Genomic DNA, 21933 nt, shown 5'->3' with positions numbered 1-21933 from the left:
GGCGCGTGGCCCGGGAAGTGTAAAAGTAAGTTAAGGGAGGTACTGTACTCAGGTAGGTGTCGTGGTCATTCGTCATGTCTTGCGGGAAGGGGGGGGGGGATATACTAGTACTTCTCGAGGTGAGCGCCGTACTTGCCGCGGACCACACCATGTGAAACCCGCCCCAGTCCTCTCATGGACAACGCCATGACCATTTCACGGGTTTTATTATAGAAACATAGACTACACATAAAGTCAAGCCCAAGGGTTTCTTTCAGGGATTTGTGCTCCTCTCTTGATGTATGTCGGAACAAGTATCATAATGCGACTAGCTAGTAAGGGAAACCAATTTATAATCATTGCCTGCTTCGAGCGTAATTGTCGAGAGGAGATACAAAGCAGCCCTAACGAAATATGGACAGAACTTCGTCGGGCTTAGCGTCAATTCCGATAATGCCCATTTTCCTATTGGGCCGTACTACAGTATGGTACACCACTGCCCACAAGAAACATGGGACAAATATTAACGAGGCGAGAATAAAGAACAAGGAACACGATGAGACGGACAGAGTTTAACTAGAACTCCGAGGAAGTGCTGGAAATAGCGGATGCTGCTCAGCATTCCCAGGCTATTGCGTTTAATTGTTCGGATAAAATTTGCAGAGAGACCCTTTGGGTCAACGGATCCTTGGGAGGAAATGATGTATCCGTCGGAAACAGTACGGCAGAATCAGAAGAGCCGAGCGGTGCGCGCGTAGGCCACGAACAGTCGGAATCATGTGAAGCCTGTCTTTCTTTTGCTGGTCTGGGAGTACGTAGAGGATAGGGAGACGTGGATGGAAGATAAATTTAGGTAGATGTCTTTGTTGCGATTCGTGTACACTCCGTCTCTACCGTTTGGTAAGTGATTTGAGTGATAGTGCGGAGAGAGAGAGTTGAATGAGCATGAGAGAGCCCCCCATCTTCCCCAAAGTCGTGCGCCGGCGACCGGAGACGTATTTTGGTTGAATTATAAGAAAATCATCGCTGCTTAAATGAAGGAAATGGTGAAGTAGAAACAACCCCCTTATCGAAAAAGTGTATTTGCATCTAGATCGACAGATAACTTGCCCATACTAATCTCTCACTCGGGAATTATATATGGAATGAGAATATGTCAGGCAGTGAAGAAGGAAGAACGTAAGCGAGAAAAGTAAAAAGACAAATAAAAGAGTCGATGGTAAGTATCGGTGGCCCGTATACGAGAGATTTTGTAGAGTGTTAAGGTGGGCGCCAGCTCCCCAGTGAGGGTACCAGAGGCTCGGGCCACATGGATGGGGGTTGAGACAGCCTAGACTTCTCAGTTGAGGAGATTTCGCTATCTATAGACTTGGAAAGACAATCTTCGTTACCAATTTTCAGCAAACTCGAACAAAGTCCCCTCTATTTCCCAAATTCCCTCCAGCATAACACGCCGACTTTGTACTTATAATATCGGTGGCCCAAAATCCGAACAGTGTTAGAAATTATGGTGAGAGGAGCCGGGCTCCCGTAGCCCGTTATATTTGGCCAGGAGGAAATGGATGCCCAACGATTCATCTTGGAATGAATACCGTAGCTCATAGGCTGAGATGGTGATACCCCTGAAAAAAATTAGGTTAATGAGCAGTGCGCCGTTGCGAGCCGGGGGTATCGCGCGGGGATTGTCAAATTTCGGAGTAGATAACTTGGAAGGGACGGGAGTTCTTCCAAAATATTTTACCGTTTATCACTTTGCACTTCGACCTCCAATTGTAAATTGGTGGCTAAGCTCTAGGTTGAGACTGCAAACCTGTATCATACAGTGGGGGCGCGGTCTTAAGGGTGAGAAGATTGCGTACTGGGGGGAAACTGTAAAGCTCAATTGACAGGAGGAGCCCAGTGGATAGGAAGGGGGAACGCTTTGGTGTTAACGCACATATGTTAGGTTGTCGGCCTCTCACCCATTTTGGGGTCATCGAGCGCATTCTGCGGGGCCGGCGGTAAACTCATTGGGGAATCCTCGTGCAATCCAAACCGACATTCTTTTTTATTCTCCCTTTGTTGATTGCGGAGGTGTTGGAGCGAAAGCAAGAGCCGCCTACTACACTCTGTACAGACTTCTTTCATCCACAGACACTGGTACTGTACCTAATATCAACCTCGTACCCAGAGGTAAATAAAGAACAAGAAGATAAATATGAGAGCTCTCGTGCGTTTTTTTCTCCCGCTTGTTTGTTTGCTGACTTAGATAAACTCCCGTTCGATCTCCTGTCCCTCGTAACCCTGCTCACTTCGCTATTGCCCTGGTCTCCCGGAACCATCTTACCATCGTTGCTGATATCCTGGGTGGCGTGATATTTTATAGGATTGTCAAGGATTGTATTGTCTTACTCTGATCGTGTGATATTTTAGAATTGAGCGGATTTGGGGCAGTTACTGTACTTACTGCACTGCAGACCATACCACCTAGAAGTATCCTTGACCCCCCTAGACTATACAAGCATGGCGTTTGCTGGCACCGGTATCATAATTAAAACGTGCATATTCAATAATTTAGGGTTAGGGTTTTGTTTAACGGATTGGGTGACGGGATAAGTTAGAGGGGAACTAGCATTGGTGAAAGGAACTGGAGACCACTTGGTGCTATTGAGGGGAATCATTAGGAGGAAATGAACTGACGGCTGGCGAATGTGTAAGACGAGCATCTTAAAACTTAACGTCTATTAATACCCACTACATGAAATGAGCTGTGTTATACACTACCGCTCAAAAAAAAAGACAAGAATAAGATTGACGAATAATTGAATAGAAGAATAGAAAGAAGGGAGATGATAGGGACCAAATCTAACCGGAGCTCCAAGAAAGACAGTGAAGGAAAGGAGAAGGATGAAGGTATCATAGGTATATAGCAAATAATGAGCTAAAACCGGGAAGAAAAAACGCCATGAATCAAAGTCTATTAACATCTAAATTGAGGGAAGCCACGCCTACACCAATCCTTCACCCAGAAATTATGTATGGAGCAGGAATATTTCAGGTAGCGAAAAGCGAGGAAGGTAAACGAGAAAAGGGAAGAGGCCAATGAAAGATGCGATGATAGAATGCCGGTTGAACATAGGTAAGGGGGTGGATCGAGTGTTGTCAGGATGGGTATCAGCTTTCCCGCAAAGGTACTAGAAGCTCAGACTCCACCATGGAGGGCCAGGAGATAGCATGGACTGCTCAGTTGAGAGGAGATCGCTATTTGAGGACTCGGAGGAGAAGTCTGTGAGATCCAATTCCAGTTCCCGCTCGTCAGGGTCAACCGATCGGAGTGGATGTTGGGTACTAATTTCCCTGGTATGGGTATTAAGATCACCGCCTCCAAGCTGCATACCTACCGCATACTAGCCCCCGTTCGAAGTGGAGGCCGGGAGGGATGCCCAGCCAGACCGATCTGCCATGTCGGAATTGACACTGTCCCGTTCAAGTAACATCCTTACAACACGATCATGTCCCTTAGAGAGAACCCTCGACAATGGTGTTCGATCCTCAGCATCTAGCGTGGCGGTGCAGACATGTTTCTGTTCTGAAAGTATCCTGAGTACTCCCTCATGCCCGCACCCAGCCGCCCATGAGAGTGATTTTTCTTCAATAAGTATATTAGTCAATGACTGACTTGCGTAGCGATAGAGAGAAACTAAAGGATTAATGTGGGAGCTGCGGTAGGACGTGGACAAGAGGATAAGGTAAGGAAAAAAACAACTTCGTTCTTTTCTAAACTAACGGTAAAGACAGGTGTATAAGTAAAACATAAACAATGTATCCTCATCATTCCATGAATCACCACACCAATCCGTATCTCTCCAAGCATGCTACCCTTTCCTCCATACACTCCCATGATGACAAGAGGAAAGACATGTCTGGACAATCTCCTGTCAATCTCTGAACATCCACACCAATCCATTGAACCTCGGAACTCTCCACCAGACTCCCGAAACCTCCACAATCTATCTCAATCAACTAACATCGATCTAGAACCTTCAATAATGTTTAACCATATCCGGTGCCTGCGTGGTTGGGATTGACACCCCCTCGGTTCAAAAGAATTTTGGCTACTCTCTCCTACGCACAACCGACCGCCTGCGAGAGTGGTGTTCGGCCATGGAATTTTTGGAAATTGTGGATGCTACTTGGCATGCTGATATGTTTAGGATGTTGTTTCTTGTTCGGATAGAGGTTTAGGAGATGCACTTTTGATTAACACATTCATGGGAGGAAATGATGTACCCACCGGAAGTAAATCATGGATCCGCTCGAAGGAAATCATGTATCCGTCTGAAGCAGTACGAGATAGATAAAGGGACTGAACGGATCGGGGTGGAGCTACGAATAGTGGGAGTACTTATAAAGCCTGTGATTCTTTTGAGAGGATGGGAGTACACAGGTGGAAGAGAGACGTGTGTGGACGAGAATGGATGTGTGTAGTAATCGATAGATGGAAAGATAGGAGGATGTCTTTGTCGCGATTCATATATACCCCCGTCTTGACCGTTTAGTTAAATAGTTGAGTTGAGCGAGAGAGCGAAGCGAGAGTGAACTTCTCCACGTATCCCAAAGTCGTGCACTGGTGGCCAAAAGTTTCTCTTTGGCCTTACTAATCACCGCTGTTTTAGCATTTCGCCACCTCGCCGGTTTGCCGTTTCGCCGGCTTATCGTCGCCGTTTAGTGTCTACCTAGTTGGGATTAACATCCCCTCGTTCGAGAAGCATCTTAACTACTCCCTCATGCGCGCGGTCAGCCGCCCACGAGAGTAGGGTTCGGCCATATCCGGTGTCTGCCTAGTTGAGATTGACATAACCTCGCTCCAAGAGCATCTTGACTACTCCCTCATGCCCGCTCCCAGCCGCCCACGAGAGTGGCGTTCGGCCATGCTCGGTGTCTGTCTGGTTGGGATTGACATCCCTTCGGTCCAAAAGCAGCTTGACTACTCCATCACGCCCGCTTTCAGCCGCCCACGAAAGTGGTGTTCGGCCATTGTCGGTGTCTACCTTGTCTGGGTTGACATTCCCCCGTTCTAAAAGCATCTTGACCACTCCGTCACGCCCCCACTCAGCCGCCCACGAGAGTGGCGTTCGGCCATAGAAGGTGTCTTCTTTGTCGGGATTGACATCTTCTCGCTCCAAAAGCATCTTGACTACTCCCTCATGCCCATATTCAGCCGCTAACGAGAGTGGTGTTCGCCCATATTTGGTGTCTGCGTGGTCGGGATTAACATTCCCTCGTTCCAAGAGCATCTTGACTACTCTTTCACGCCCGCTCCCAGCCGCCAACGAGAGTGGCGTGCGGCCATATTTGGTGTCTGCGTGGTCGGGATTGACATCCCCGCGCTCCAAAAGCATTTTCGCTACTCCCTCGCGCCCCCACTCGGCTGCCCACGAGAGCGGCGTTCGGCCATAGAAGGTGTCGGTCCGGTTAGGCTTGACATCTCCATGTTCCAAAAGCATCTTGACTACTTCCTCACGCCCGCACCCGGCTGCCCACGAAAGTGGTGTTCGCCCATATTTGGTATCTGGCTGGTCTGGATTGACATCCCCCCGTTCCAGAAGCATCTTGACTACTTCCTCACGCCCGCCCCCAGCCGCCCACGAGAGCGGCGTTCGCCCATACTTAGTGTCTGCCTGGTCGGGGTTGACATCACCTCGTTCCAAAAGCATCTCGACTACTCCCTTATACCCGCCCCCAGCCGCCCATGTGAGTGGCGTTCGGCCATATTCGGTGTCTGCTTGGTCAGGATCGACATCCCCTCGCCCCAAGAGGATCCTGACTACTCCTTCATGCCCGCGCCCCGCTGCCCATGTGAGAGCCGTGCTCCCCAGGATATCGGCTGCATTAACATCCCACTCCTTCATCTCCAACAGAGCAGCCACTATTCCAACAATCCCGAGAAATCCTACTGCATGTAGTCCCGTAAACCCTTCAGGTCCCCGCCATCCGGGAAAATAATGCATGGAGTCTCGATCTTTGTTATAGCGAAGTAGTAGTAGTTGAGCGGATATATGCTCATCAAATCTCTCGAGAAGTCTTAGCGCAAGCATTTTCACATTTTCCGTTGTTCCGCTTCTTGTGTGCTTCCCCCAATAATATGATGCATATTCTAGAAGGGGCGCTTCTGGGGGCGCCGAACGAAGTGTTGGTGAAAGATCCCGGACAAATTCGAAATTGAGGTATGTCAGGCAAACCTCCGAAATTGTGGAGTGTGGGCTATGGAATAAGGTCGGATCGCGAGATAGATGTTCTTTCAGGGTATAGTGCACTAGTCGCACAGTGGGCGAAGACCCCTCAACCGTGACGAGGCCCTGACAGGAAGCCAGGAGTGTCCGTAACGCTGGAACGTTTTCGACATTTAGATCTGAAGATCCCACCTCCACCCCCAAGGCATGACAGAGCTCGTCGGCCCGTAATGGCCTCTCCGAATAAAACACCCACATCAGGACCTTCAATCCAAGCGTTGACTTATTCCCCTTCTGTGCCTTCAATCGGGTTAGAGTTGTGGTGTATGCATCACTCAAGCCATTGCCTTTTGTCATCTCTTCAAGTTTCTTCTTTCTCTGATAAATTGTCACCTCTCCGAGAATGGCATCCATGTTTAACGAAACAAGGAGGAATCTACACACCATCGTGGATGAGTATCGATCAATGATAGAGTGGGAATTATAAATGCTCTTACATATCGGATATCCTTTCCAGGATAACTCTAATAATATCGGCCCGTAAACCGTCGTTCATCGCCTCTGGGTCAATGTCCCTGTCCAACCTCATCTCTAGATAACTCCTAATGTCATCTGTCTTAGGACTGATGGGTATCACGGCCACCTGGGCGAAATATCTTTGAACGTCTTCCGTCACATGAGGCCTGCCGGTGAGGAATATCCGCGCCCTAGGTGACTCCCGAACAATATCACTTAGAGACTTAAGAAGCTCCGGCAGATGCTTCGGTAGGCATTCATCAAGCGCATCAATGCAGATGAAAACTTGGGGTAGCGAAGCAATAGTGATCCTCAACATTCTCATTAGATCCGGAAGTCGCATCCCTCTTCCACCAAACCTCTTTTTCGCTTTATGAAACGCCCCCCGCAGATAATCTGGGATGTCCCCTCCGCTCACTAGCTGCTTCAGAATAGCTCCCATAATATTGGTGATTGTCTGCTCTTGCTGGGAAAGGTAGTCGCAGTACAAGCAGGCAACGGTGATATCCTCCGTCCCTTCCTGCTCGTAGAGGCTATCAATCACTAGCGAACTGTATTTCTGACCGTCAGAAATTTTCGCCTTTTTATGAAGAATTCCGCCACTTACCTCAGATACGTCTTGCCCACTCCTGGATTCCCGCTGCAAAACAAGACAACCCCATCAGCTCCTCCCTCACCACCCTTCCACTCCCTAAACTCTTTCGATTCCAATAGCCAATCTCCCACACCATCCAATCGCTCGTTGCGCACGCCGTCATGTCTATTGTTTGGCTCTAGTGGGGAGAGCCATCGCATAATTTGTGTATCCTCATCGGACTTGTAGACGGTTTTGTTGAAACAACCTGTTATGTTGGCACTATGGGTATTGCCACCGCCGATCTTGACATTTATAGTCTGGGCCATGATATTTCGTTAAAAGTATGTTGAATGTAGAAATAGTGCGATGATTTTTAGGAGTATCTGTGGAATTTATAAACTTCTGTGAGGATAGATGAAGAATGCGGGGAGATGAGGCTTGTTGTGTGACACGTAGGTTGGCATAATTAACCGAACATTTGGCGCCGCAACGTTCCGCCACGCGCAACATCGCAGCCCGTCCCCCTCATTCCCGAACCCCACAGTATGATACCTCTACCGCGACAAAAAACTCCTACTACTATACCGGTACGCAAGATACTAATTTTTAAATATTTTTCGGTTGTGGTTTTTGTAGTCAATATTGCAAAAGAAGTACTTGTATGCCTCGTTGCATCGCAGTGTTCGGTTAATGATGCTAACGCAGAGTAATATCCAGTTATTTCTAGGTCGTAAAGTGACTAAGCAAAAGTTTTGGTCATTACTCCGTTTAAGATCAAAATGGACAAACCTGGGGTTTCAATTGTTAGTATTTATTAAAAAATGGATTTTCCCAAATCCCTAATTTAAAACCATTTTATCTGTGTAATATCTTAAAGTCCTACAAGGTTGTAAAGCTCTACCATTGCTTCAAAGTCATGATTCTAACCCGAAATCCCTCTCAACAATACTCCAGGCCTTTAACCGGCTGTCGATTGACAGGATTGAGGGGTTTCCGGGGTCCCTGTAAACGGCTGGGGGATAACCTTTACATATATATATATATATATAACTACTTGAATAGTTTCATAGATAGATTCAGTTTTGGAACCTGGTTAAAAATCCTCGGGGTGATAATTTTTGGTGTAAATGTGTTCCTGTCACTAAGACTTTTTCTTAGTCGCTTTGCATGATTACTGTGAGACATGTCCAGAAAACACTTGCGGTGGTGATGGTAAGTTCGTGTTGTGATGTATTTCAGTACCAGGAATACTCAAGTTTCCTCTCGTAAATTATATATAGGATATGAGGTTGTTGAGATTTTGTAGTGAACGGGGCTGCGTTGTGGGGTTGTACTGCTTTTATATAACAGACCCAAAGACTCACCCCGTAACTTTCGTCGCCAATGCAGTTATGTTCCTTCTGATATCTGGTCGATTTTACATCACTAGTTTCTTGGATGTATACTGTAGTAGTTGAGTGGTTGGAGTTTAAATGAAGATGGTTTCTGGGTTGTATCCCGGGGCTTGGAGGTATGGTATTATGGGGTGACTAGGTAGTAAAGTAGGTATGATATGAGAAACGAGAAGAATTCAGATACTACAATAAACTTACGAGATATCATTATCGTTTACAATTTGCTCAGGGTTCTATCTTTGGCCTTCCTGGTGTCTACTGGTATTGTCAGAAAGGCGGGGGTTCAGATAACAATTCGCTATAGCCGAGTCTTAATACCGCGAGTGGAGGAGGGGGCTTGTTGAGGGAAAGCGGGCACTGGCAGGGAGCCTTGGGTTAAGGTGTTTCTAGGACGCGGGCCTATAACGCCTAATCAACTCTCAATAAATATTGTACTATACATGCCAACTCCACATTCGGAGGTTACGTCCACACTTACTCGCATGCTACCGTAAAAAGCGAAATAATTGAGAGTCGCGCTAAGACGTTGTAGTTGCTTCTCCTCCCGGTGCTAAGTTTTTTTTGGCATTCTATTTGTCTCGGCTAAGGGCTAAAGGATAGGCTTTTCGTGGTGTTTTTTCCTATTAAATCCATAGGGGGAAGTTGTGAACGTCTTAGCGCCATTCTCAATCATTTCGGTTTTTACGGTACTCGAATATATGTCCCAATTCGCTTGGTACAGTGCCCCCCATCCTTTCCACTGGCTTCGCTTGCCTCCGCGTCCACCGACCGCTGCTGCGGCCTAACCGCTCCAGCAAACTCTGATCGTATACCAGCACGGAAAAATTCGATTGGGTAATTTTACTTTCCTTTCTCGAATCATAATCGCGATCGTCATTGTCGACTATACTCTCACTAACCGACAAAGAAGAACTGGAAAGGCAAATGGCAACTATAATGCTAGATAACTAAACCTTGACAAATTCCTCAAATCGAGGAAAGTGAACAAAAATTAATAAGAATTGGTGGTAGATTTTTCCGTATGCTTTGTTGGGCGATGGGACCTGCGCCTCTTCAAGACTAGCTGAGGGAAGAGTCATGTTCTCGCAATTAACCCGGATGAGAACCGTGAGCCGATTGCTTTAGGCCCTGGTACCATATCATATCCTTAAGATAACTTCCACGAAGGTGATAGATTGGGCTATATCAATCGATCAACCGATCACAAAACCAAGTTCTATAGGAGAAGTTTTGATCGCATTATTTATCTATGATGCGATCCGTCTATAAGGAGGTCGCGGAGGTTAGAGAAGTGGAAAAATGATGAAAAGGAAAATTCCACCTCTGGTGCTCGCTCTCAGTCTCAACGGTTGTCCCCGCTTCTCCCGTTTCCCGCTGTGAGTTTATTAGCCCATTTGAATATTATACAACAATTTCTTCTGGAATGACAAGGAATTCATGATGAAGAAATAAGCAAAACATTCTGACGAGGATTCGTGTTGACCACCATGGGTCCGTTCACCTATCTCAGAGCACGGTTTAGAGCGGTGGAAGAGAAGAGAAAGTCGGGAGTAAGGTACAAGTATAGTACTGGTTTGCGTATGTTTTTTTTATACCCTCTTAGAAGGTTTTCCCACCAGGACACAAACCGGTTTTGTCTAGATTTGGAATGAATAAATCTGCCACACTGCACACATCGGCAAACTGCTTGAGTAAACCCTTTCGCACAGGACATCATACCTATGATAGTGTGATATGCACCACACCTTTCTCAATGTTGGAGTTGGGCTTGAGAGGTAAGGTTAGAGTAAGGATTAGGGCTATGATGCAGTGCTGGAAGCGAGTGGGAGAGTAACGATAACGTGGACTTTTGAATGCTATCCGGGTGCTTTACCCGTACTGAGAAAATAAAATTCAGTCCAGGAAAGGGAATGGGAGAAAGCCGAAATTGGTAGGTTCAAAAGAAAGAGAAACTTAGAAGAAAAGAACAGAAAATCAATTCGCGATATTCGTATCAATTCGTCCCTGCACTCTCAAGGAAAAGTCTTATCACTCGGTGTACTTCACTCGCACACTAAGACTTATTCGGTTCGATTCGTATTTCGTGATGTTCGATGTTTGTTCGTTTCGGTTGCTATTGACTAGGTTCCGAAGACAGGTGAAGAAAATCTCCCTACATATGATACAAGTATTATACGATGAAGGCGTAATCTCGAAGTTGAGAAGATTACGTAGTGACGGGAAATCGCCAAGTCAATCGCACACTTGTTGCGGGGGCCGGATGAATAGGAAAGAGAAAATGCCTTGGTATCAATGGAATATGCTAAATAGTCGACCGTTCATCCACGTTTGAGGAGATCAAGCGCACCCGGGAGGGACCATCATTATTGGGGAATCGAGGGGGGCAACTCTGGACCACCATCCTTGTTTTTGTTAAAGGTTCTAGATTGATGTTGGTCGATTGAGATAGATTGTGGAGGTTTCGGGAGTCTGGCGAAGAGTTCAGAAGTTCAATGGATTAGTGTGGAGGTTGAGAGATTGAGAGGAGATTCTCCGGACATGTCTTTCCTTTGTTATCACGGGAGCGTATGGAGGAAAGGGTAGCATGCTTGGAGAGATACGGATAGGTGTGGTGATTCATGGAATAATGGGGATAAGTTGTTTATGTTTTACTTATCACCTGTCTTTCCGTTAGTTTAGAGAAGAGAGAGCGAAACTGTTTTTTCCTTATCTTACGCCTTTGTGTACGTCCTACCACAGCCCCCACATAGTCCTTTAGTGTTTTTTCTCCACCGCTGCGCAAGTCAGTCATTGACTGACATACTCCTCCGTCACAACAGTTCTCGCCCTTTTTTCTTCTCCCGGGTTGTCCCTAGAGAGGATGTTCGTGGAGCAAGAAGGCGCCCGACTAGTACCTCGCTTGGTATTGAATTCCCTCACCCACGGACACCCCCCGGGTCGCTAATATCGACCTCATGTACAGGAGTAGGAAGAAATACTGGAGCTTTCATGTGCTCGTTTCTCCCACCTATTCTGCTTGCTCGCTCTGATAAAGCCCCGCTTGATTTCCTATCTCCTACTCACAGGAGTCATACTCTCTAGTCTTATGGAATTCTCTTAGCATCATTTCTAAAATCCTGGGTGGGGTCAGGCTTAGATGATCGTCGAAGATTGTAGGATATCTATGTCTTACTTGTATGGTGTGATATTTGGAATTGGGCAGATTTGCGGTAGCTACTTGATCACTTGTACAACAGACCACACTGTACCAGACCCGTCCTTGCCGGCTTGGTGATAGAAGTATGATCGCTCGCTAGGACTGGGAGCGGCCAGATTAAGTAAACCAGGGTGAGGGTTTAAATTCACAGATTTGGGCACCTCCGGGGTGGTGCGACTGAGTGGAACTAGCGGTAGCACCCCGGCACGGCGGACAATCCGTAAAAGAAACCGGTCGTGAACGCCGGGTGGTATTGAGGGGAAATAGTAGGAGATTAACCGACAGCTTGCGAAAATGTGATACGAGCGTCTAAAGCTTAAATAGGTGTTTATCCCTATCCATTGCCCGAAATGAGCCGTACAATGGTACACTCGAGTACATTACCGCGCAGAAAAACACTAGGCAAAAGCTAACGAATAATAGGAATGATGAACAGCAAGAGAGAGGATGAGGGTAACCAAATCTAACTGGAGCTCGGGGAAATGGAATGGTAGGACCAAGTCTAACCGGAACTCCAAGAAAGGAAAAGGAGAAGAAAAGGAACAAAAGTAGACAGCCAGTAAAGAATAAACTAAAACACTAAAACGTGAAAAGAAAAACCCCAAATCAAAGACTATTAACATCTAAACCGATGGACAGCGTACCAACACCAAAACCTTACCTGGCAACTAGTCAAAGAGCATGAATAGTTCAGGTGGGTAGGAAGAAAGATTGGCGAGAAAAGCCAAAAGACAACGAAAGAGAGATGGTAAAATACCGAGCGACCAGAAATGAGAGGATTGGTCGTGCGTTGCGAAGAGGGGTGTCAGCTTTGCCGTGGAAGTACCAGAGCCTCAGCAGTCGCTAAGGAGGGGTTTGAGACAACCTAGGGTGCTGAGTTGAAGGGAGGTCGGTATCTGCAGAAGTGGAAGGAGAGTCCTTGATACCTACTACCGGCTCAGGGCATCGAGGTCTACCTGGCAGGAGTGGACTTTGTTCTCTAATATCTCCGGCATCTTTATTCAGATCACCATCTCTGAATTGGTTACCCACCATACTCTCGTGGCCGTGCCTATTGGAGTCCGGGAGAGATTCCTAGCCAGCACGATCTACTGTGTCATAATTGACACTGTCCCGCTCAAGTAGTATCCTTACAACACAATCATGCCCTTTAGAGAGCCCACGATAGAGGTGCTTAGTTCTTGCTATCTGGCGTAGCGATGCGGACATCTTTCCATTCTAAAAACATCTTGACTACTCCCTCACGCCCGCACTCAGCCGTCCACGGAAGTGGCCTCCAGCCATATTTGGTTTCTGACTAGCCCGGAATGACATCCCCTCGTTCCAAAAGCATCTTGGCTAGTCCCCCCTGCCCGTGCCCAGCAGCCCACCCGAGTGGCATTCTGCCAGAGTCGATCTATGCCAGGCGAGATTGACATCCGGTTGCTCTAAAAGCATCTTGACTACTTCCTCGTTCCCATGCCCAGCTACCCATTACAGTGATGTTCAGCCGCACTGATATATGGCTAATGGGGCTTGACATCCTATCGTTCTAACAGCACCTTCTGATGGAATGGTTGTAATTCCCATAGCAGGTATAATGAGAAGTGTGGTTTGATGAGAGGATCTGTAGTGGAGATGGGTTAGCGTATGATAGGGCATATCCAAAGATAGTCGAGCATGCCATATCATCTTGGCACACACTGTTTTTCCTGTATTTAGAGCAGACCATGGACCACTGAGAAATGATAACGCTTTCCTCCATTTTTTCTACGCTGTCCACGAATGCCTAACACCAACGTGTTTTCCGTTATTCGGCTGCCACTCATTTCCTGGCCATTACCTTAAGTACTCTCTCATTCCCCTTCTCGGACGCCCACGAGAGTGGCGTTTGCCCATATTTAGTGTCTAGAAGGTTAGGATTGACATCCAATCGTTCCGAAAGATTCTTGACTACCCCCCCATGCCCGCGCGCAGCGCTGCGTGTGAGAGCCGAGCTCCCTAGGATATCGGCTCCGTTAACATCCCGTTCCTTCATCTCCAACACAGCAGTAAGTATCCCAACGATCCCGAGAAGTGCTACCCCATGATGGAGTCCTGTAAATCCCGTAGGTCGTTCCGCCCCATAAAAACAATAGCCACACCCTCCCTCTTCATTGCGGCAAGATAGCAATACCCGAGCATATATATGCTCATCAAATCTACCCAAAAGACTTAGAGCAAGTGTTTTCGTATTTTCCGTCATCACTCTTCTTGTGTTCTCCCTCGAATAATAAGAAGCATATTTTAGGAGAGTCATTGTCGAGATGGCCGAACAAAGCATTGGTGAAAGATCCCAGACACATGCAAAATAAGGTATGTCAAGCAAACCTCCGTAACGATGGAGTGAGGGCTATGGAAAAAGGTCGGATCGCGAGAGAGATGTTCTCGCAGAGTATAGTAGCCAGTGGGCGAAGGCCCCACTACCGTGACAAGAGGGATGCGAAATCTCTTCAACTGCTCCATTTCTTGAGAGAGCAATTGCGAAGCTCTGGTGATCGGCGGCTGAACTGTACCCGCAGTGTATGATAGCCGGATGTGTGGCGCATCGGTTGCGGCTTCAACACCTCGCAGCAATTTGAAATTCAACTTCGTTCTGTCGGTCGGCTGTTTTTCTGACATCAAAGGTTCCGAGGATCAAAAGAAATAACTAGAACCCTAATTCATGATAATATACTGTCGTGAAGTGGTTCCGTCGGCTACACCATTCGAAAGATCAAACAAGCTCTACTTCCCATTCACTGTCTTCACATAACACGAAACCATTCACATTCGTGTTGACTTTATGTTTGTTGGATCAATAGTCTGGAAATTTTCTCTCGTGGATGAGATCCTCGAGCAAAACTTACCCAATAAGTTAGGTGATACTGGTTCTGTACTCGTACACTCACCACAGCATTCCCGCAACGGACACTACTCAGTAACTTTACCCATCCAATAGCTCCAATGGAGACGCCAAGGAAACTGCAATATCATATTACCATTGCATCATGAATTTTCTTCGCCTGCAGTTAACCCATTCTAAGAAACACGGAGCCGCTTCCGACACAATATACTCGTAGCATCCAATAAAGTAAGGAATGAATAATACGTGTAAATAAGGATTTATTTTCAACTACCAGTACTGTACCCCATCTTCCCAAATAATCTTCCAAAATAGGACGCCAAGCTGCCCCAGCAACTCCCACGCTTTCCCTCATTGATACTACTCCCATATCCCCATTTGCCCGGACCACTCATAGTTGAGCTACTACCGGCGCTCTTGCTGCGGCGAACAATCTTCATACGCCGCCCCTCAACAGTCGCAACCGTCAGCACCGCACAAACTGCCACATCAACGATGTGATCGTTTGGGATTCGCCCGGTCGCTCGTGTGTTCACAAAAAGTAGGTTACGAGCAAAGTCCAACTCTACTATCGTTTCATTCGCGTCCACGTTGATAAGTTTGATGCTTCCAGTAGCGCCAGGATGGTCGAAGCCAACTCCCCCGGTGATCTCCACAAGATATGCGTCTCCACCCTCCGCCACAACGGGGTGGTAAAGGCAGTATCGTCGGCGTTGGGCGTTCCACGATAGCCGGCAGCATTCGGTTGTGTACGCCCTTTGTATAGCTTCTTTAGCACGGGTCTCTTGTGATTTTGATCGTGGATCAATGATAAGCATTCCGGTGTTGTGATCTCCGGTGAGAGGGGTGCTGGGGGACATTGCAGAAAGGACCGCTTCCTTCGGGTATATCATTGTGATAAGGCCATCACCCGCCGGAGATATCCGGCGGGATGGTGGTTCCAGACCCAGGATTATTACACTCAAATCCACGCCTGTCATGGGATCTCGGCGCAGGAGGGTGAGCTCATTGAAGGTTTCATCTTGCGGGGTCTCACGCATTGCATAAATCGAGTAGAATGGGTTGTTGGGAGAAGTGCCGAAAGTGAAGTGTTCGGGGAAGGATAAGGAGCGCGGGACCGGGTTTGGATGTTCCAATGGTGCTTGTCTGGTAGGTTGTTAGAGCAGTGGATCAATCGGATGGTTGTGGAATACTAACCGATACATATTCAGAACGAACGTTTTTCCTGTTTCACTCTGAGTGCCCGGTATGCGTTTTGCACCCTGGGCTACGCACCACAGACTAAGCAAGTCTGCCTGTGTGGGTTCACCGTATGAAAGTGTGCGGTAGGAAAGAAGGGTTGCGTTCAATGTATTCAGGTAGTGTGGTATCGGTGGAGGTGCTTCTCGGAAACCCGACATCTCGGGCACTGAGCCCCGCGTGGACTTAGGTGGGGTATGGTAGAGGCTATTGTTATTTGGTCGTTGCATGTGAAGCTCGTAGACGTCCTCCTCTAGAGGTAGCTCATCTTCCTCATCCCCTTCACCGGGGACGTACACCGTTGCCGGTAAAGGAGCAACACTTGAGGCATCTGATTTCCGATAGCAGTGTCCGGGATTGTAAACCGGCCTCTCTTCGACCGTCTGTGGTGGGATGGCTATTTCAATGGGGGGGGGAGAACGGACAAGACTGAACCTATCACCCTGGAGAATCCGTACCGGCGAATGTGATATAGCTGAGCTTCGCGAACGACTGGAGAGTTGAGATCTTCGTTTCGAACTCTGTGGGGGCGTAGAATATGGTGGAGTTGGCAGTGGATTGGGGACATATATTGGCAAAGGAATTGTTTCCCTCCTTCCGGTCCGAGACTTCCCTGTGGGTGAATCCTGGTGGATAATAGGCGGGAGCTTACCCATCTTCTTGAACTCCGGGGTAGCGTTGGGTGGTGAAGTTGGAGAGGAAATTCCATGGCCAGAGATAGGCGAGGAAACTTCCATCCTGCGGAATCTCGGCATGGGCGGCGACTCCTTTGGGGTCGGATCCCCTCCGAGTAGGTTCCTCGAGAAGAGACAGAGGAGGGGAGGCTAGATAGAGTGGACATCGGCGTGAAATATCCGTTGGACGTGGAAACTGGAACGTACCTAAACGGTGTCCTAGGACTTCCCACGACGGGCTCGTAGTGATGGCCAGCCATATTGTATACAGATATCTATCTTCATTAGCTCCAAACAACTTGCCCCACCCGGATAAATGAACCCACAAACTCAGATATCTGTCATGCGCACGAACGGACTTATCGTAGCAGCAAGAAGGCAAGCCAAAGAAAACGTATTCTCGACTGTTTTGCTCAATTATATCTCTTCGGCAATGATCCGGTGCATTCAATATATCCGGCAGCCCAATCCCACAATTATCAACGACGACAATTAGAAACCCTAACCCTGCAGCTGAGTACCGAGTGCAGACCGGCAAACGGCGAAAAAGGAAGTACTCATAATATCATAGTTTCCCAAATAAAACATATTTGGTCAACTTGTCTCTCGGAGTGACCCATGTTTGCGACTCCCCCGGTTCACCAAAGCCGCATATGCATCTACATCAGAGACCGGGCCACCGAAATCGACCCTCACGGCCACCAAATCTAACGAACAGGCCCCGGCGACAACAAATCCTTTGGAGGAAAGATGTGTAATAGGACTACTTAATCTGGTAAACTCTATTTTCGATCAAGTGGCCACTGATCTGGAACGGTGGAGGGGGGGCATCTTGGGAGCGGAGAACACACATTTAGTTTTTTGCCGAGGCGCTATCATACTTGTACGAGTACATTTTTGTATGTAACTGATTACTAAGCGGAAAAGTGTGACCAAGCGCTGGTTCTGGGTTTTCGCACTGCGAATATCATAGGAAATCAAGAGGCCGCCAAGGTTTAACTTAGCTGCGCATCAATCCGGGTTAGCGTTTTTTTACACCAGCATGCCACTACCGGTGTACTTGTACCTATGTTCAATCTAACCCAACTTATCTCAAAAAAAAAAAGTCCACAGTTCACTCATTTATTTACGCCTTCGGTATTTACAACTCTTTGGGTTGACGAAACTTCCAGACGGCACTGGAACAGGGCGGAACTAACACGTATCGCATCCATGCCAAGTGAGCGAGCAGGATGGTGTACGTTAAAACTGGGGATCTGAACAACCCAACTTAAACGCAACTCGTAAAGTATTCGGACGCCTTGGCGCCAAAATAGTTACTATCCTATGCCTAGCTGTCCGGATACTTTATGAATTGGTGAGTGGTACGGGGGTAGGACGAACGAGAGGGTAACTTGGGAAGGCAGCTATTAGACCAGGCACGTGTGCGCACGGGCCTAGCGGTTGCGGCGAGAAAGCATAGGAGTACGAGTAGAGTAATAAAGCCGCCATCATACTAGCAATGTGTAAAGGGTGTGATAAAGCCGCGGAGTAAGGTCAGAGACATATTTTTTCCCGATACATGGCCCAAGGTTCGCTTACGCTTGTACGAAAGGAGAATTAATCACCAGCTCACGAATTGACGGGATGTGTTCATGAACTGTCACTCGATTCTGGATTTATCCTGAGGATTTCCGCCACCCTCCGGGAAGGGCGAAGGACATTCTCTTGGTGGTTCCCGATTGCGGTGGTCAAAAAAGGCTTGTTGAGGGAATTTTTGACGGGGCTTAGCCGGAGACCGGGGCCGGGGCAAACAGTGCTTTCAGGTACTGTACACCGGCCGGGATCATATCCCTTGAAAATCGGTAAGACAACCCTTCTACTCCAGGGGTGGTTGATGCTGGAGATAATAGGACATGATTCGGAAGGAAGTATCGTTATCTGCAGGAGTAACATGGTGGTACAGTTTCGCGGGGGGTTCGCTCAGCACTTTGCCTTCCGGCGTGGTCTTGGGATCTGACGTCCGGTTTCTGTGGGCTTGAATTTGGTTCTTGGGGAGGAGGAGGTGAAAGCCGTGAGCTTGCACCGGGAGCACTTTGAACATAAGCTCGACTGTGGGGCGGGTTGTTGGTGTCGGATCGTTTTGAGTTATTATTTCGAGTCATTATTATTATTGGTACGCCCGTCATTTTTAGGAATCATCGACCGGCTTGTTTCCCACGCGAGGACTCGGTTTGGTAAATGTGCTCTGGTGAAGCGAGCCGCGAGGTGCGACGTATTGTGGTATTTCTGCGAAAGTTCAAGTGTACGGTACTTTCCGGTGGAGCGCTGATAGAGCACATCTCTCTGCTTCTGAAACTGTAAATCTAAGCTCTTACGATTCTAGAAGCGTGGCTTTGGGTATCACACAACTGCGAATGGCTTTCCCCACCCCTGCGCCGTTAGAGCAGGAGTAATTGAACATCACGCTGGGGTGTTGGGGTGCTTCTCATAGTAAGGTCTGTTATCATAATAATATTATCATGTTTTTTCCTTCTATTTGGCTTGGCGGACGGCAGGAAGTTGCTTTTTTTTTTTGGGGGGGGGGGTGATCCCACTCCTTTAGCCAAAGAGAGCAATTCTGGACATCTTAGCCCGGGGTTCAATTGTATTCCAGTTTATGGTACGGTGAATTAAGTAAATAGAATTAGTCTAGTCTGGGGCTGAATTAAGCGAGCGAATAGGATGTTATCAAGTTCAGCCGCATGGCAATCTTGGCAGGCATCTGCCAAGCCTCGCTGCGTCATTTCTCGACATACTTGGCTTCTCTGAAGAAAAGTAGGAAAGGAACACGCCAACAGACGAACACAAAACAAGGATGGACGGTAAAAACAACCCCATCACAGAATCTCCCGGGTCAGGCGTACCGCCTCCGCTGCCCCCACGGGGGATGGTTATTTCGCGGTCTCCGCCACCAAGTTATTCTCTCCTACCATCGACCGAGAATTCGTATCCGTACTCGCTCTCGGAGGAAGATTACAATCCGGCAATGCGTGCCCCCATGACCTTCAAATCTCCTCCGGACTCTGTCCCGAGTGGGAAGCGGAAGCTCCTTTTGGTCTACATCCACGGCTTCATGGGCAACGAAACAAGCTTCCAGAGTTTTCCCGCCCACCTGCACAACCTGTTATCCGTCACTTTGGAGGACTTGGGCTGGGGCGTTCACACAAAGGTGTATCCAAAGTTCAAGACCAGGAACAACATTTCCCTCGCAACAGAAGGGTTTTCGAGGTGGCTCGCGCAGTTCGAGAACCCGGGCACGGACGTGATATTACTTGGCCACTCCATGGGGGGGATTCTGGCGGCGGAGGTGGTGCTGTTGAGGGATGAGCGAGGGGGATTTAAGCATAGGATTTTGGGGGTCGTGACGTTTGATTCGCCGTTTTTGGGGATGCATCCTGGGGTTATATCTGCTGGACTGGGGAGCCTCTTTAGGTCGGAGGGGAAGAGCCCCCCAGAAGAGAGCGGGTCAGGTGAGGGTGGGGGGGTGTACGCAGGGGAAAATTCGAGTATGGCTTCGTTGTCAACGGTGCATTCTGGGAGTACCGTGGATGAGTTTTTTGATAAGAGACCCGAGCGGAATTTCACGATTGTGCAAAGTAAGCAGGGTATGTGCTAAATGACAATATCCCTACTCGCGGTGTAGGTGCTAACGGGGGTACTAGAGGGGACTTGGGATTCAGCACTGAAGTTTATCACTAAGCACCATTCCCATCTTACAGCTGCGACGGGGCAGTACTTGATGTCGCATCTTGAGTTCGGGTTCGTTCTCTACACTGGCCGCCGTCTGTGCCGAAACCACTAACCTAATTGAAATAGTGGCTGCCTTGCCGATCCCTCTGGCCTGAAAAACCGCTATAACGCCATCCGGAAACTCGAAACTGGCATGCAAACCGTAGACGGTAAAACAACCCGCGTTCGTTTCATAAACTACTACACATCCTCCACCGGACGCTCCAAGGATCCGCCGAAACCCGCACCCGCAGCCGTGCACCCGGAGCACTCGTTTGACCTCGCGGACGCGGGGGTGGAGGGGTCGGGCGGTAGCGAATTACAAGAGATGACGCGGGAAATGCACCTAGGGGTCAACCCGTCTGCCCCTAGAACGCACTCCAGGAACCTTAGCACAAGCACTATCTCCTCAGATGGGGAAATGACACAACTGGACCCCGATCCGATATCCGGTAGCGGGGAATTCGGTGAAGCGCAGGAAAAACAAAGGGGATCTACCCCGGTACCTGCAATAGAAACTACAATGGTGGGGCCTGAGCCCTTGATGCTTGACCATGCCCTTCCTTCTATCCCCTCTTATTCCTCACCGGCGCCTCCGGCAGTCTCCCCGCCGCCACCCAAGCCCACGGAATTTGACTACTCTCAGATCCCGGATGCAACCGTGCGTAAAGCGGCTGAGAAGGCGGCTGCAAAGGCTATGAAACTGTGGGAGAAGAGTGTGAAAGACTACGAGAAAGTAGTCAAAGACTGGGAAAAAGCAATCGAAAAGAACGAGCGGAAGAAACACGAGAAGGCAAAGAAGGAAGGGAAGAAACCGGCCAGTCAGCACGACGGTGAGGTGGAGAGACTACGGTTAGAGAGGGAAAGAATGGAACGGGAAGAGCGGCGATTAAAAGGCATTCCGGGACCACCTATTTACAACGCAGCCGGAGAGAGCACTGCCTCACTGAAAACTTTACCGTCCCCCTCCCCCTCTCTGTCGCCAACTCCCTCGCCGACTCGTTCCCCAACACCAACGCCCGAAACACCGAAAAAGAAGAGGCGCGAGAGGAAATTCTGCCTGACCCCGCGCACTCCGGATGCCTGCTGGGTCAAGGTTGAAATGACGGGGGTGGACGAAGTTGGTGCTCATTGTGGACTTTTCTTTTTGGGCGATGTGTATGAGAGGCTGGTTGGGGATGTTGCCGGGAGGGTTGAAGGGTGGGTGGGGGAAGAGGGTACTAGGCGGTTGTTGGAGGGGGAGGGGGGAGCTGATGCGGAATGTGGCTTTGGTGGTGGTGGTTGGGAAAGTGGAGTTGGATGGGTGAGGTAGTGTTGAGGCGGAGGAGGAAAGGAGGGAGTGATGGTACCGTGAACTCATTTATGTTATCTAGGTTCGGTACTGACTGCTAGTAATTCTGATATCTTTGCAAAGACTTCTACAATGGGGATGAAGTATTAGACCACCTTTTCACCTCGGATAGTCACTTCCACCCCTGACCTAAAGTATTATTAAACCCCATATCTCTCTCCTCGGAGACCTCAACACCTCTC

General features: G+C 48.4%; 1 protein-coding gene; it reads left to right on the top strand.

Moving 5' to 3' along the window:
* Nucleotides 1–19468: 19468 nt before the first annotated feature.
* Nucleotides 19469–21712, top strand: GSTUM_00012155001 (uncharacterized protein; the record flags this gene model as incomplete). XM_002842376.2 has 3 exons in its annotated part: nucleotides 19469–20276; nucleotides 20334–20430; nucleotides 20488–21712. Exons 1-3 carry the CDS (start codon nucleotides 19670–19672, stop codon nucleotides 21710–21712), a joined length of 1929 nt encoding a protein of 642 aa, XP_002842422.1. The 5' UTR covers nucleotides 19469–19669.
* Between the last annotated feature and the right edge of the window lie 221 nt (nucleotides 21713–21933).

Source organism: Tuber melanosporum (assembly GCF_000151645.1).
Source record: "Tuber melanosporum whole genome shotgun sequence assembly, scaffold_97, strain Mel28".
In the NCBI taxonomy this organism is placed as follows: domain Eukaryota; kingdom Fungi; phylum Ascomycota; class Pezizomycetes; order Pezizales; family Tuberaceae; genus Tuber; species Tuber melanosporum.
Note: the sequence above shows the minus strand (reverse complement) of the source record. Positions and strands in the feature narration are given on the sequence as shown.